This window comes from Chanodichthys erythropterus, chromosome 20 (genome assembly GCF_024489055.1).
Source record: "Chanodichthys erythropterus isolate Z2021 chromosome 20, ASM2448905v1, whole genome shotgun sequence".
In the NCBI taxonomy this organism is placed as follows: Eukaryota; Metazoa; Chordata; class Actinopteri; order Cypriniformes; family Xenocyprididae; genus Chanodichthys; species Chanodichthys erythropterus.
In genome coordinates, this window is record NC_090240.1 from 25,202,347 (window position 1) to 25,219,841 (window position 17,495).

A 17,495-nucleotide genomic window follows, 5' to 3' on the forward strand; every position below is an offset into this window, starting at 1 on the left:
AAAGCTTGTGGTTTCTGGAACAGCTGAACAGGCTATGGCTGAGTTAAATGAAAAAGACAGTACTTACCACAAACTTCTGGCTCTGGAAAATGTCTTGTCAACTCTGAAAGGACAAAGGACAATTTTAGTTAAAAACTCAATTTCTTGCACCTGTGCTCTCTCAACATAGTACAGCCGGTGGTCTAAATTACCAAACTACTGTCCTGGCATCACAAATGTTTATGTTGGATTTAGTTTTTAGTTGGGAAAAAAATTTACCTTACCCTATTTATAGGCATATTCATCACCTATGAATATCATGTATTTATACTGTATCCGAAAACATATGATCTTAATTTGCCAGCCATCTTTGGGGGTGACCATTCCCATGCAGAATAAAACAGCATATGTTGTTTTATTTTTCAAATAAATAATTTTGTAGTGATTTGTTTCTAAAGTGGACCGATTTCTCCTCAGTCAACATTTGAAAGCAATCAAGTACTATAAAAAATTACATGAAAAACAGTCAGCAGTGACTGAAACAGATGTTAATATTTAAATAAATTACTTTTTGCCATATATAAAGGAAAAATCTGTTGACTCAGACATGATCCTGGCCACCAGCAGATGGTGTTGTGATGCAACACTCGCTTGACAACTGAATTATAGTGTAAACCTGTACTTCTTACATGCATTGCAGCAACACAAGATTAAAACTGCTTGCCATCATAAACTGTACATTGGAAATACATTTAAATAGTAAACTATAAAAAACAATTGTGCAACTGTGCAAAAAAAAAAAAAAAAAGAAGTTCAGTTGGTCTCTATGTGTTTCCCCTGCTTCTGTTTAGATACTCTCATATTCCCAGTGTGTTTACTTTAAATGCACATCCCCCCATTTAGTCAGACAGGCGGTAGAATCCACAGCTTTATGGCAATCCATCTTTCCAGAAACCTCTCTGTCATGGATTAGGCTTCATACTATCAGGATTCATACTATACCAGCTAACATCTGAAGTATTCCTGACCCAGAGCCAGAAATAGATGCAGGGTTGTTGCTCTTAGACACTAAAGCACTAACAGAATGTAAATGGACTGAAAGCATCACTGCAGTGTGTGTTTTGTTGACAGCAATGGACTTTGATTTTTCTATCCTGCCTCACCTCCTCATAATAGACAAGAGGACAATCGATGTCACAGATGTTGATTGTCCTCTGACAGCCTCTCATTTCAAATAAGACAGCTGATGTTAAGCGCTGACCGCTTTAGTGGCACCCAGAGTCAAGTACATCAAAGAACGTTTCCACAAAGGTACGGTGCTAAAATAAAAAAACTAAATTCCCTGCTTATTTATAGTATATCCTCACCTCACGTCCATACATGTTTGATGCTATTGACAGAGCGGAGGAAGTGTGTGGATTCAAAAGAGGAGGTCATTGTTTCCTTTTTTTTTTCACAGGCAATACACCCTCTCTGTGAATGTGGGGCTTTACAGTCTTTGAACACTGCTGATAATGCGTTGACTAGCATTGAAAATGCTTACATTGATAACGCTAGAAATGATAATGTGGAACAAATCTGTATTTGTTTACTATTCATAATGAATATAACAGTCAGTCACAAGATCGTAGTTGCAGTTCTCATGATGCAAGGAGGCCTAAAAACAGCACAGCCTTTTGCTAAGGAGAAAGAGTCTCACACTAACAGTGTCACGCAGCTTTATTTCATTTACAGCTTCACTCTGACTCATCACTTGTTTTTTTTGTCTCATATTGTTTGTGTATTACAAAGGAAGACAAAAGATGGCTTCCTTAATCCAAGTCATTTGAGAAGTCTGATAAAAGATCCTTCACTCAGTTAAAGAGAGGCTTTGTTTCACAGTTTCATTGTCAGAACAAAAATGAACACTAATAACAATTCAGTAGGTTAACCCTCAGTCAAACTGAAACACATTAAGCTGTCTAAATTTTTCCATTGAATGTAGGTTACCCAGAGTACAGTGAAGACCTTGGCTCAAGTCTCTTTTGCCTTTAGGCACCAAGCCCTAAAGTATGCGCCTTTGGTTCACACTTCACTAAAACTAGTTAAAAGATCATTACTCATACTCATAACGTTCCAACCCTGTATGGGTCTAAATGGAAAATTTGCAAAATGGATGCTTTTCATGCTGCTCTCATATAATATAAAACATACACAACATATAACATGTACAACTATCTATCTATCTATCTATCTATCTATCTATCTATCTATCTATCTATCTATCTATCTATCTATCTATCTATCTATCTATCTATCTATCTATCTATATATATATATATAGTGGCTGTGGGCTTTATTTCTAATCATCTGAAGCAATACAATGGCTTTGCATAGCAAACAAGCAGATATTTGAAATAAATCTTCCCTTTATCCCCTTAAATGTATACTATTGTTCAAAAGTTTGAGGTCAGTAAGGTTTTTTAATGACTGTTTTCAATTTATGATTGCAAAAAAAATTTCAACATCATTACTCCAGTCTTCAGTGTCACATGATCCTTCAGAAATCATTCTAATATGCCATTTTGGTGCTTAACAAACATTCCTTATATCATTATCATTGTTGAAAACTTGTGCTGCTTAATATTTTTTGTGGAAACAATATATAAAATATTTTTGTAGGATTCTTTGATAAATATAAAGTTCAAAAGAAGAGCATTTATTGGAAATATAAATCTTTTATGACATTATAAATGTCTTTACTGTCCATTTTGATCCATTTAATAATATGTCTTTGCTGAATAAAAGTATTCATTTCAACCCCAAAGTTTGGCGGCAAGCATCGGGTCTGACATGAGTGATGATTGGTCAGGATGAGACATCAAAGAACCAATGACATTCAAATAGATGTAATTAGTCACAAATGACCATATTTTATTCAAAACCTACAGTGGAGGGCAAGATTATCAGCGAAAAACATTTGTACATTTCATGTACATTTCAGTTTTTATGTTCAAGTGCGCACAAATATTCTCAACCATGCCTTGAGCGACTTATGAACTCAGTAGCTGTTTTTTTGTTTTGTTTTTTTTTTGCTGGTAGGTTTTTTTTTTTTGCTTTTATCCATTTATAAGAACAGTCCACAAACATCAAACAAATCCACACAATCTGTCTGACAAAAGGAGACAGACTTCTTGTGTGTACATTACAAAGCATAATTACTGTCAGTCCTGACGTTTGTGCTGCAGGGACTCACAGTCACTCCGGTTTAATTAGCTTCGCCTCATATCCGCAAATAAACAGTAAAAGCCCCAGTTGCTCCAACACATAAACGACACATCACTCGAAAGACCACGAGAGATTTAAACTACTGCAGCCTGCAGGGAACGCTGGTGCCATCAACCTGTATGTAAATGATGTGACAGATCTAGACATTTTATTGTTTGTCTACAATGTTTATGAACTTGCCAAATGGTCACAAATAAGCGATGACAATAAAAAGATAAGGATATATCAGAACTCCCATCATGCAGCCCATAGGAGAATCATAAAACTTCAGTTCACCTCCTCTCCTGTTACACAGAATCCTCATAAAGGGAAATTGAGTCTGGGTGTGGTAAAACTATGAAGCAAAGCCTCGACTGAGCCAAAATAGCCGCAGAGGATTACAGTTCAACAGCGTACATGATAGTACGCTTTAAGTAATTAGCCGGCTAAAATTAACAGACGTATTAAATGCACACTAAGCCAAATATTTGCCTGAATATACGAATGATCTTTTGACACTGCAAATCTATCACAAATATTATAAATGAAATATCCGCGGCTATAAATTAATTAAAAATGTGACTCAACGGTTTACTCTGAACATTATCTTGCCAACGTCAGGCAGTTTCCTTCCTCTCGAATGTAGTGCTTTGTGAATAAATGAATGTTATGCAGGTTAATTGGATGGATTGCTTTTTAATTGCAAGCACATCATGAACAACACAGATAATATATAATCATATTGGACGTATCAGTAAGTCTCTGCATTCCTTTCTACTGCAGAACTAGGATGTATAATTCATCATTGGGATTCTGAGCATAAACTAGAGGGTTTTCTGAACCTTATGGAGAGAGCCATGGGCCCTTTCTGTCAGAATCTTCTGAACTAATGTAATAATGTACCATTGCTGCCCTCAAACCTCTGCAGGCGCACACAATATGAAACGAGCAGGTTGTGTTAGCTTAAATTTATAACGCTGCAATAAAAGTTTCTGAGTGACTAAGTGGTGCAGTATGAGATACAAAGGATACTGTCAATATATGAGACAGTATAGGATATTTTAGTAGATCTACATAGGATTAAATGATTTACTGAATCAGATATTAAAGCTGACTTGGCTCTGACACAAGCTCGTTGACCATCACATCTAAGTGTACGATCCCTCTGGTACAGCAACATGGTGCAGGCGCATCATAAATCATGTCTCGAACACAGAGAGCACAACGATCCTGCTGGATGTCATTTATAATTTAGAAATCACAATTCGCAAGCCTCATTCAATTATGGTTCGGTTCATCTCTAAAGGAATGAGAAAAACAAAAACAAATGGGATTAAAATAAATTATTAAAACAAATAAAGTGTGCATGTGAATGTGTGTGTGTGTGTGTGTGTGTGTGTGTGTGTTAGCACTCTGTGGACTGGATGTGTCGAAATTGTTTCCCCCGCCCGCAGCCTGAGACGCTGGGATAGGCTCCAGCATCCATGTGATCATACAGAGGACAAGGATTTTGGAGAATGGATGGAAAATAACAAAATCTAACTGGAAAAAGCAGAAACACTTGAATGCTATGAATGAATCACACTTTGATGGTATTCATTTACAATATAAGTCAAGAAATTTTAGTCTCTCTTTTTTTTTGTCACAATTATTTTCACACTGATGTTGTCCCACATGTTAAAGGGATAGTTCACCCAAAAATGAAAATTATCCCATGATTTACTCACCCTCAAGCCATCCTAGGTGTATATGACTATCTTCTTTCAGATGAACATGATCAGAGATATATTTAAAAATATTCTTAGTCTTTCAAGTCTAAGAATTAGACGTAAAAAAAAAAAAAAAATGCGTTCATCATTGCTTCGGATCAAAGCAAAGGTTGCTCTTCCGCACAAAACGACTTGTGCAGGATGCATATGGTCGTCTGCCAGAAGCTAGTAATTTGAATTTATAAAGTTTTAAATATGGATATTTTTCTTACAAAAAGGCCTTTATTAACCCTCTGGAGCAGTATGGATTACTTTGATTATGGATGGATGTTTTTTGTTTTTTGTTTTTTTTTATTGAGGCCTCTCATTCACTACCATTATAAACCTTGGAGGACTAAGGATTTTTTAAAATAGATCTCTGATTGTGTTCGTCTGAAAGAAGATAGTCATATACACCTATGATGGCTTGAGGGTGAGTAAGTCATGGGATAATTTTCATTTTTAAGTGAACTATCCCTTTAAATTGGTCCAACCCACTTGAGTAAATCCATGATCCTGAACCCTCCTCAGGGTTACGGATCAGTAGCCTTGTGGAGGGAAACAAAATACATGATGCAAACTTAACCCGTAACACCTTTGTGACTACAGTATAATGGAGAATGGACAGAGAAATAAACAAACTAAACTTATAAATTGGGCCGGTTTAGTAGTGCTTTGACATATTGATTTTAGAAAATGACAGAAGATTACAGCAGATTATAAAAGAAGTACACAGTTGATAAGAAAACAAAAAATAAGACTGCTGATGTAAACAATGATAGATCATAAAGATGTTCTTCATAATTCTGTCATAAACCATGTTCAAAGTTGTTGTCCAAGTATATTAAAGGTGCCATAGAACGTCTTTTTAAAAGATGTAATATAAGTCTAAGGTGTCCCCTGAATGTGTCTGTGAAGTTTCAGCTCACAATACCCCATAGATTTTTTTAAATTAATTTTTTTAACTGCCTATTTTGGGGCATCATTAAATATGAGCCGATTTAGGCTGAGGCCCCTTTAAATGCTCACACTCCCCTCCCCCGGAGCTCACGCTTGCCTTAAACAACATAAACAAAGTTCACACAGCTAATATAACCCTCAAAATTGTTCTTTACAAAGTGTTCGTCATGCAGCATGTCTGATCGCGTAAGTATGGTATTTATTTGGATGTTTACATTTGATTCTGAATGAGTTTGATAGTGCTACGTGGCTAAAGCTAACATTACACACTGTTGGAGAGATTTATAAAGAATGAAGTTGTGTTTATGAATTATACAGACTGCAAGCGTTTAGAAAATTAAAATAAGGACAGTCTTGTCTCCGTGAATACAGTAATAAATGATGGTAACTTTAACCACATTTAACAGTACATTCAACATGCTAACAAAACATTTAGAAAGACAATATACAAATATCACTAAAAATGTCATGTTATCATGAATCATGTCAGTTATTATTGCTCCATCTGCCATTTTTTGCTATTGTTCTTGCTTGCTTACCTAGTCTGATGATTCAGCTGTGCACAGATCCAGACGTTAATACTGGTTAACCTTGTGTCGACCCTAGTCAGACGCGCTAACACCACAAAACAGCACCAACAACAGCAATAGCAGACTCTACATGCCTGCGTTCATGCTGCAGAAGCTATTGAACCAAAATAAAGTGTTACTTCTAAGCTTTGCTAAAGTTTGTATTCAGCTCGCAAAGTTTATGCGCATGCTCCAAGTCTTCTTTGCTGCTTTAAGTGCATTTCTGCGGCAGAATTACAGCGCCACATAATGGTCTGGCATGTATACTACATCGTTTTGAGTCGTTTCAGTGGTTTGTGTAGACGCAGATATTTTTTGAGACGAGGAAAAAAAAAGATCGGTTTAGGGTAAGCTCCGGCTTTGTGTGGACGTAGCCTCAGACTCACTGTATGTCATTTCCATGTACTGAACTCTTGTTATTTAACTATGCCAAGATAAATTCAATTTTTTATTCTAGGGCACCTTTAAGATTTTTTGTTATTGAAAAAGTCTCTTATGCTCACCAAGACTATTTATTTGATGAAAACTAAAACAGTACTGTCAAATATTATTAAAACTGAATATAATGGATTTCTATTTTATTATATTTTAAAATGTTTAATCTTGTTTTCAGCTCTTCAGTGTCATATGACATCCTTCAGAAATAATTCTAATATGCTGATTTGGACCTCAATAAACATCTCTTTTGAAATTATGATACATGATACAATTATGATTTTTTCATAATTCTTTGATGAATGAAAAGCTAAAAACAGCATTTATTTGAAATTTGTTAGAAAATTTGTAACATTATAAATGTCTTTACTGTCGCCTTTGATCAATTTAATGCAAGCTTACTAAATTAAATCGTACTTAACCTAAACTTCTTAATGGCAGTGTATAACGCTCTCAATATAGTAAACATAAGACATTCCTGTGATATCACATCAGTAAAAAAGATCCACACTCTGGTCTGTTTTAAGAAATGATGCGACTTGTGGGGAAACAGTACGTCAGACACTATGTCTCAGAATGTGAGTGTTTAAGGAGGAAGAAGTTACACCTGCTGTCTAGGGAACAGGAGTTAACTGAGAGAACAGCCCTCTAGTCACTGCCAATACACTGTGTACCATAACAAGAACGTTACATAAACACCCATCAAATTTTCATGACTCTGGAACACAGAGGAATGATACCACAGCAAAAATGACCATGTGCATAAGCAGCGTTTGCTTTGAGTGTCAGTGTTCTTGTTAAATAAAGAATATTGTTTGACTGATATATTTCATATGAAAATCAAAGCAGGACTCGATATCCAGCGTAAGCTCAGATGTCAAAAATCAACATCTGAAAGTAGCCATTGAAAGACAGTAAAGAGTAACAGTACAGTGGATGTACTGTACTGTGACGCTGAAGACACACGCAGCGGTACCAGCCTCGAGTCTACAATGTGACAGCCAGATGAATGCATACGGGTGCCTTAACAGATGCAGACTGTCTCACAGTTCTTCAGGTTTCAGCAAAGTGTGTCGCCTAGTTGTGATGTCCACATTTGTTGTTACACAACAGCACAGGTGCAAAGACCCATCAAGACAGCAGCAGCACCTGTCATATGACACAGAGGGTTGGAATGCATCATACGTCTAACAGTCAGAACCAGGACATTTGTAAATTTGACCTAGGGTCTCAAGGTGAAATCACTAAATAAATGTAAATAGGTTCAGTACTGACTAAGAGTATGTTTACAAGACAACGATGTAATAAAAACAGAAATGTTTTCCTTTGCCTTTTTGAAACAGTTTGTGTACAGACAACAACGTTGTCAAATTATCCCCGTTCACATGGATCCATGAAAACAACTAAAAATGTAGTATGCATGCCAGGCCAGTAGTTGGTGATGACACTTTGTAAAGAAACACAATGCGCCTATTAGACTGAACACGTAATACGCATGCTCGTGACGTCACCGCTTTCACAAATTCACGTTTTTGTAGTTTACACCGAGAAAATGACGGTATCATTTTCAAAAACTTGCACTTTGAAAATCGGTTTCAAAAGTTTGCATTTTAAGGACCCCAATATGAACGTAAATTAACAGCCAAGTTTTGTTTGTAGTGCCGTGTAAACGCCCCCTAAGAAAGCAGCAATAAAATACAGATTATTTTTTATAAATATTTTATATAAATATTATCTGCCATAATTTCATGTTATGGCAGATAACCAATAAATGGCTGATTTTGTCAAATACACTACCGTTCAAAAGTCTCTTTCCAAGGCTGGATTTATATGATCAAAAACACAGTAAAACAGTAATAACGTGAAATATTATTACAATTTAAAGATGCCATCAAACATTTTTTACAAGATGCAATATAAGTCTAAGGTGTCCCCTGAATGTGTCAGTGAAGTTGCAGCTCAAAATTATTAATTGTTTTAACTGCCTATTTTGAGGCATAATTAGAAATGCACCAATTCAGGCTGCGGCCCCTTTAAATCATGCGCTCTCCGCCCCCTCCCGAGCTCTCGACTCTATCACTACATAAACAGAGTTCACACAGCTAATATAACCCTCAAAATGGATCTTTACAAAGTATTCATCATGCAGCATGTCTAATCGCGTAAGTATGGTATTTATTTGGATGTTTACATTGATTCTGAATCAATTTGAGGCTGTGCTCCGTGGCTAACGGCTAATGCTACACTGTTGGAGAGATTTATAATGAATGAAGTTGTGTTTATGAATTATACAGACTGCAAGTGTTTAAAAATGAAAATAGCGACGGCTCTTGTCTCCGTGAATACAGTAAGAAACAATGGTAACTTTAACCACATTTAACAGTACATTAGCAACATGCTAACGAAACATTTAGAAAGACAATTTACATATCACTAAAAATATCATGTTACCATGGATCATGTCAGTTATTATTGCTCCATCTGCCATTTTTCGCTGTTGTTCTTGCTTGCTTACCTAGTCTGTTGATTCAGCTGTGCACAGATCCAGACGTCAATACTGGCTGCCCTTGTCTAATGCCTCAATCATGGCCTGGCATATGCAAATATTGGGGGCGTACATATTAATGATCCCGACTGTTTCGTAACAGTCGGTGTTATGTTGAGATTCGCCTGTTCTTCGGAGGTCTTTTAAACAAATTAGTTTTATATAAGAAGGAGTAAACAATGGAGTTTGAGACTCACTGTATGTCTTTTCCATGTACTGAACTCAACTATGCCGAGGTGAATTCAATTTTCAATTCGATGGCACCTTTAAAATAACTGTTTTCTAATTGATTATATTTAGGGCCCGAGCACAGATGGTGTAAGGACCCTATTGTAATTGCTCAGTTGATTATTCTTCTTCTCTGAAATGAATCTCATTTTTGAGGGCCTAAACCTGCTCGAAAACTCATGAAACTTTGCATATGCGTCAGAAGTGGTGAAAATTTACATCTGATATGGGTTTCAGAATTAGGTGTGGCAAAATGGCTTGATAGTGCCACCTACAAAATTTCAAGTAAGGTATGAAATTCGGTAGACACATGTAACAGCCAAATACCTACAAAAAAGTCCGTAGGTACACAATCTGTAAACCCAACAGGAAGCGAGATATTTTGAATTTTCTTTTGCAGTTTTTGCCATTTCCAGATGTTGTCTTTTAACAAACTCTTCCTAGAGCTTTAATCAGATCAACGTCATATTTGGTCAGTCTAATCTAAAGGCCTTTGCGACATTAAATTGCGAAGATCTTGAGTTTTCGCTGAAGGGCGTGTCTGCGGCGGCCTGACAAAATCTGATGTTTCGCTCTGAAAGAGGAAGCTGTTGTAACTCGGGCATAGTGTCATAGTTTGATAAGAGTCTTGGCCTAAAGACATCTATATATCAATATTCAGTTAGTCATAGTGCCACTTCCTGGCAACAGAAAATGGCATGCTTTACACTGTAATTCACTCCCACAAACACATTTAAATATGCCATGAAGTACCAAATGTGCTAGAAACATGTTAAATCATGCAGCACTTGGCTAAGTGCTAAAGTATGCGATTAACACCATGAAACAGAAAGTTGTAGTAACTCAGGCATACAAATGTCCTCTTTGCTCCAAACTTTACATGTTTGATAATAGTCCTGGCCTGAAGACATCTACATGGCAATATTCAGTTATAGTCAAAGCGCCACCTGCTGGCAGCAGGAACTGTGTTGCATCAAAATGAATTTGCCATATTTCTCCTCTATTTATCCGCTTAAATGACTATCGCCCACTGTTCACAGTTTTCCTAAGGCCACCAGGTGGCGGTGAGCCCGGGTGCAAGGGCCCTTTCATCGCTGCTTGCAGCTTTAATTTAAAATGTAATTTATTTCTGTGATGCAAAGCAAAATTTTCTGAAGCCTTCAGTGTCACATGATCCTTCAGAAAAGGTTCTAAATGTCTTTTCTATCACTTTTGATCAGTTGAAGGCATCCTTGCTGAACAAACATATTATTGGTAACACTTTAGTATGGGGAACAATTCTCACTTTTAACTAGTTGCTTATTAGCTTGCATATTGACTGTTTATTAGTACTTATAAAGCACATATTAATGCCTTATTCTGCACAACCATATTCTACATCCCTAAATCCTACCCAATACCTAAACTTAAACGCTACAACAACTACCTTAATAAATATTAATAAGCAGTAAATTAAGAGTTTATTGAGGTAAAAGTCATAGTTAATAGTGAATATGTTCCCCATACCAAAGTGCTACCAAAAAATCTTACTGACCCCAAACTTTTAAATAGTAGTTTAAATCGAAATAAAAAAAAAACAACCATTGTAAATTCTACATGTGATTTCAGGCATTACAAAATTCAAATGTACAGTAAGAAAAATGGATGTTCATTTTGAGATTTGAGATAAGATTACATTTACCAATGTTATCAAATTATTAGTATTTTTAAGGATTAACTTTTGAGTGTTAGATTACAGAAAAGATAATCTAAATATAAAAATATAGGAAATTAGCTTATACAATTAAATATAGAATACTGACCAATACAGATCAATTAAAAATCTGTAATATTGGCATATGGCCAATGTGTTTCCAATATACTCTACATCCATATTATAGACTGTGTCAAACTGCACAAAAAACACACACAATAGAAGTTTGTGCATATTGTCTATGTCTATCAAACGGTTGTCAAATGATGATGATATGATGGTAAATTCACTTCAGTAAATTGAGCACTAAAGCAAGACAGCGTGTGGTAAAAAAAAAACAATGCTATTATCGGGTGCAATTCATTCTTAATATATTCCCCCTGCTGAAAATGAATTATGTGTCATTACAGCCATCTATGTGATGTACAGGAAGCGTCTAACAATTGCCCTTCAAAACTAATCAACGGTCTTTGTTTCCTCAAATAACACTAAAATTAATCCAGCCATCTTTGGTCACGTCTTCGATACAACCGCTAAATGTGAACGTGACTGTAAATTCAGATGAAGATCAGATGAAGGGCAGATGGGTTAGAGTTGGTTTAGTCACCTTCCTGAGAGAGGTGGATGAGTGGTCACAGACCCTTGAGAGGTGCACACATGGTCTTTGTAATGCAAAACGAAACCTCATGAAAACGGTTCAGCTGCCTCTTCAAAATGCCACTCGGTTAACAAACAGAGGATTAGAAAAAACTAATGCTGACAAGCACCTTTAATCTTTGCCATTTAACTAAATCTGCATTATATTTGTGGTAATAGAAAACAATGTACAAACCAACATGGCAGAATCAAAGGAAAATGGCATAAATAAAGGGCCTTTTTTCTGCTCTCGAGTCTTTCGTCTTTACTAGCCACTTCTTCTCGGTTCACTTCCTGTCCCATTCTTTGCCCCACTGGAACACTGAAATTGGGCCTAAAGAATCTGCTGACCTCCAAGAACCAGTGATCGGCACCACTGGTTGCAAAACAAGTAGCTTTTCCACATGGCTGTTTCCAAAGAAGGTCCACTTGTAGTCTTTTTTTTTTCAGAGATCTGGAGTCAAGTCCTATGACTCGACCCAGGTGCCAAAGTGTATGAGACAAAGAAAGACAAAAAGACAAAGCATTTCATGATCTGGGACAAAGTCTGGGTCTGCTGTTTATTTCATTAGACTCCATTAAGAGTTCATGAGGCCAGAGAGATGAGCTAGCATAGCATCACCAGACTTATTTAGAAAATGACTTCATCTCTCATTCTGAGGTCACCTGAGGGGATGCTCCACATGCAGATCCGCATCCTGAACCTGCATGATATATCCTTATTCTTCTAACAGAGGCTAGTGGAATCAGTTCTGCAACTCTATGTTTGTTCAGGATAGAGATGGCTGTGGCTTAAAGATTTGGGCTGAAAACCCAAGTCACCATCAGTTATGCCCTTGAGAACGGCTAAGGATAGCATCTGCCAAAGTAATTGTAAATGTCCTCAGTGGCAAATACATTAAGATCTAAAAGTGATACAGTAGTGAGGAAGCTACAACACATAGTAATTCAGTGTTTGTCTATGTTCTGTGAGCAGGTACATGTTCATGAGGCCATGTAAACACCAATCACCTTCAGGCAAATCTGTTCACTTGTTATCTACACCCGGAGCAATTTTCAATAATGGCTTTTAGATTTCACAATCAAATGTCAAAACACAGCCAAAGACAATTTACTGAGAGAAATGAGAAAAAGGATCAATACGGATAATTTCCTTCCATCAACAAAGTCAGTGAAGCAAACTCTTAAAAGTACAAGCTGCCCTTTAAAGTGCTGTATACACCACCAGCTGAACTCTTTATTTAAGATGCATAAAATATTAAAGGGTTAGTTCACATCATTAATTACTCACCCTCATATCGTTCCAAATCTGTAAGACCTTCTTTCATCTTTGGAGCACAAATTAAGATATTTTTGATGAAATCCAAGAGCTTTTTTTTTTTTTTTATCCCCCATAGAAAGCAGCGTAATTACCATCATTCAAGGTCCAGAAAGGTATTAAAGACATTGTTAAAATACTCAACGTGACTGCAGTAGTTCAACCTCAATGTTATGAAGCGATGAGAATACTTTTTGTGCGCAAAAACAAAACAAAAATAACAACTTTATTCAACAATTTCTTCTCTACCCTGTCAGTCTCCTAAGCAGTTGAGGCAGTGCGGCACTTCTGTGTTTAGGTCCGAACACCTCAGTATTCGCTGACGCTGTTCAATGCATGTGTGTGATGCTGATGCAGGAGCCGGCCAACATATATATATATATATATATATATATATATATATATATATATATATATATATATATATATATATATATATAACAGCCGCCCTATATATATAGAAGATGCAAAAGCCTCTAAGTGCCATCTGAAATTTTCTTCTAAAATTAGCATTTTTATCAAGCTTGTATGTTTATGTTCAGTTATTTCACTTTAATGGCAATGAAAAGGACCTATTAATTAACATGAAAGTGAAATTACTGAACCTAAACATATGAGCTTATTAAAAACGCTAATTTTAGAAGAAAATTTCAAATGGCACTTTGAGGCTTTTGCTGCTGAAGTCTTCATATATATATATATATATATATATATATATATATATATATATATATATATATATATATATATATATATACTGTACAGTTCAAATGATAAAATTGCTTTTAAATTCAAAAAGTTTAATATATTATTTTGTTGCAATTACTTGATGGTTCTATTTTAAGTATCTATTTAATTTTCAATAAGAAAAGAGATTAAATTATTATTTTATGGTTACATTTAATGTTATTTTACACATAACATTATATTACTCTTACATAAATTAAAGTGTTTAACTTAAAGTGCCCCTATTATGGACTTTTGAAAATGAGCTTTTATGTAGCGTGTAACATAGTTCTAAGTGAATGAAAACACCCTAAAGTTTTAAATCTGAAAGTGCACCGTATATAAGTTATTGTCTCTCAAATATAAGAGTCGACTCTGAGTCAATTAAACAAGTCATTTGTAAAACGAATCCCAAGCCGTTTCATTGTGATGTCACAACGAAACATAAGCATATTGCCCGCCCACTTATCGCACACGCAGACGTTTTCCCACCATTTTACTGACAACTGCTTCTCAAACCTCGGGGAGTTTAATGCAGGATTCACAAAACACTTGGTCTTAAAATATGGATCAATGCCCAGTTTATTTGGAGGAGCTTGCTCCTCTGAATCTCAACCTTGAAGTATGATTAATATTTGATGTTTATATTTTCTAGGGATCATTCAAAATTTGTAGTTTTGTATGTTATGTTGTGTAACGTACACCCTAGACTGTATGTCTCCTGCTAACCCGCTAACTCACGTTTCTGTTGTTCTATTCAGATTTGGGTCCAATATTGTCTAAAAATGTGTCGATTAATGCAGCTTGTCTGTCTTATTACATGGAGTAATGATCAAGGATGGAGCACAACTTTTGTTTACAAAGTGTAATGCATTATCAGCTATTGTGCTTGGCTAACGTGGGTGTTTACAACATACAAAACAAACTGTTTTTGTCCTCTGCGTTTTTATTATTACAGTAGAGTGGAGCTCTATCTGTATTGTAATAGGATGTTAAGATGCTAGTCTGCACTAACTAGTTGAAGTATTCTCTCTGTAATCACTAAACACCCATTGCAATGTCCAACAATGATACAGTCATTTTTCTTTGTTACATCTGGCCTAAATGTTTATCTTATGTTAGAAGTTTTCAGTTTCGCTTGCCATTCTGACACAGTTCTCACAGGTGCACCTACATAAAGTATAACAGTGACGCTGCTACCATGTCTTATAAATAACGCAAACTAAGGTGACACTTACCATAGAAAAACGTCCTACTCCAGTCGTGATTATGAATCAGTTTCTAGTTAAACTACTGAACTACTTCAGACGTTTCGTCACGTGGGCTCGAATTGATACGGTAAAATCGATGCCATCTTTTCTGTCCAAACATTGTATACAATGTCTTGCGAATTGATAGCTGACATTCAGTTATGGTTATTGGTGCACGCAGTAGACCAATAACAAAGGATTGGGCAATCTGACCAATCAGAGCAGTGTAAGCTCATGGAAAGGAGGGGTTTAGAGAGACTGATTCTTTGAACTGCTTCTAATGAATCGTTTACGAACTGATGTGAAATTAAATGTATATTATGAGAAAACGAAAGTGTTTTTTGACCTGCATGTAAACCTGTTGTAAGAGACTCCCAAAACAATATTAGGAACATTTAAAAAGGCATAATAGGGGCACTTTAAATATATATAAGAAGAAATTCATGTGCAGGCACAAATTATAATGGTCTCCAAAACAATTTTTAAGCATTTAAGCATTCACCTTTATAGATAAAGAGACCATAACAAACAAATTGAGTCAAATGTCCAAACCTTTGACTGGAAATACATCTATTTAAGGACAGTCCTGGTGGGACAGGTTTAGTGTCTTCGCAGTGTTCCAGTGATCAGATCAGCCATGCAGGCACAGATAACACTTGTCCTTGACAACACAGAGCTGAAATATGGCAGCCTTGCACCTGTTGAGCAGACAGGATCCTTTAACAGGCAGAGGAATCTCACTGGAGTCTGTGGGTAACTCAGGTTTGAATTCTTCCCTACTGAATCAACAGATCACTTAAAGAGGGCTTAATTGAATCCTCAAGGCTGGATTGATAGGGTAAACGGCTTGTGATTACGTTAACCTCCCTGGCTGCTTCGCAGACACAAGGTTTCTGCCTGGATGCGTGTCTGCTTCAGTCAACCACAGTGTCTGATTCAATCCAAACTCAATTACCCTCTCCGTTATAATGGCCTTTAATAACAGGGTTATTAAACTTGAGGGAGAGCAGTTCACCCGAGCCGCCGTAATGCACTGCACTCTGAGAGAGCAGTCCTGTCATTCAAATATATTCCAGTGATGAAATCAAGTCTGCTTGTAGCGATAACACTGTGCTTTTACAATGCATTAGCATTCAAACATGCCGTTATCATATCTCCCTACTGAGACTTTAACCACAGTGGCTGATATCCTGACAGATTATTATAATCACACTTCAAAGCACAGAGTAAGAAGAGAAAAGTGAATGTGAAATGTTTTGGTAAACAGCGTTTGCTCTTACCCGCCGTACGCTCCAAAAGTGAAACTCCTCTTTCTCTGCGGCATCTTGGCTAATGGATACAGCTGAGTGCAAAACAGAGAGACAGAACTCTACAGAGACACCAGCACTGCCTCTGTCTCCCTGGACTGACTGAGACCGTCTGTGACCGTGAGTGTGTGTGTGTGTGTTTTCGTGTGTAACTGTACACATGCAGCACGCTGTCCTTCCTTTCCACTCCCCTGGCTCCCTCTCGCTCACGCCTCCTTGGCAAATAAGGCACTGAGAGGCTGGCTCTGTCCACTTTCAGTCTCCTCGGTAACCGGTCCCCACTTCTCATTCATATCTTCCTTCAGTGCTATTGTAAACAGGCAGAAATGGAGCAGCAACTTATGTCTTCATAATGTCATGATGACAGACAGAGAGATCACTACAACAATAAATAATAAATTGATAAATTGTGTTTAAATCCAGAATTTAAAAAGTTAATGTATTACTTGTATTACTTTGTTATTAAATTACTTTTTTTTTTTAACATTTCTATTTATTTGCCAATATTAAAAGTGATTTATTTAGTATTACATTCAGAAAAACATACTTTTTCGAACTCCTCCTAGGCCGTTACTCCAATTTTCACAAAAATTGAACCAGATCATCTTCAGACCATGCCGACAAAAAGTTATGGAATTCAAGTTGATTCCTTAAACCGTTTTTGAAAAACACGCAAACTAATTTTGTTGCACTTGCGAAAATAGACATAAGGCTGTATCTCCGCAACGCTTTATCGTATTCAGACCAAACTTGGTACATGCCATCACAAGCATGACCTGGGGCATCATGCAGTGTTTCTGCGCAGCACCACCTACTGGTGCGGAGATATGAAAAATGGATATTTTTACTTATAAC

At 36.5% G+C, this 17,495-nt stretch overlaps 1 protein-coding gene across 15 annotated transcripts in view; it reads right to left on the bottom strand.

Annotated features, from left to right (window-relative positions):
• rap1gapa (RAP1 GTPase activating protein a) overlaps positions 1-17,495 on the bottom strand; it is a 123,311-nt gene that overhangs the window by 79,057 nt on the left and 26,759 nt on the right. For 12 of the 15 annotated variants that reach the window (XR_010892935.1, XM_067371988.1, XM_067372008.1 and 9 more), the window contains exons 1-2: positions 16,614-16,893; positions 68-103 (exon numbers count right to left, since the gene is read on the bottom strand). Coding sequence is in view for 11 of the 15 variants with exons in the window: in XM_067371988.1 (XP_067228089.1) it covers positions 68-103; positions 16,614-16,657 (80 nt within the window). In the remaining 4 variants the exon portion in view is untranslated. Of the gene's footprint in view, positions 1-67; positions 104-15,885; positions 16,032-16,613; positions 16,894-17,495 lie in introns of those variants that run through there. The other 3 variants (XM_067371999.1, XM_067371987.1, XM_067372000.1) reach the window with 2 other exon arrangements.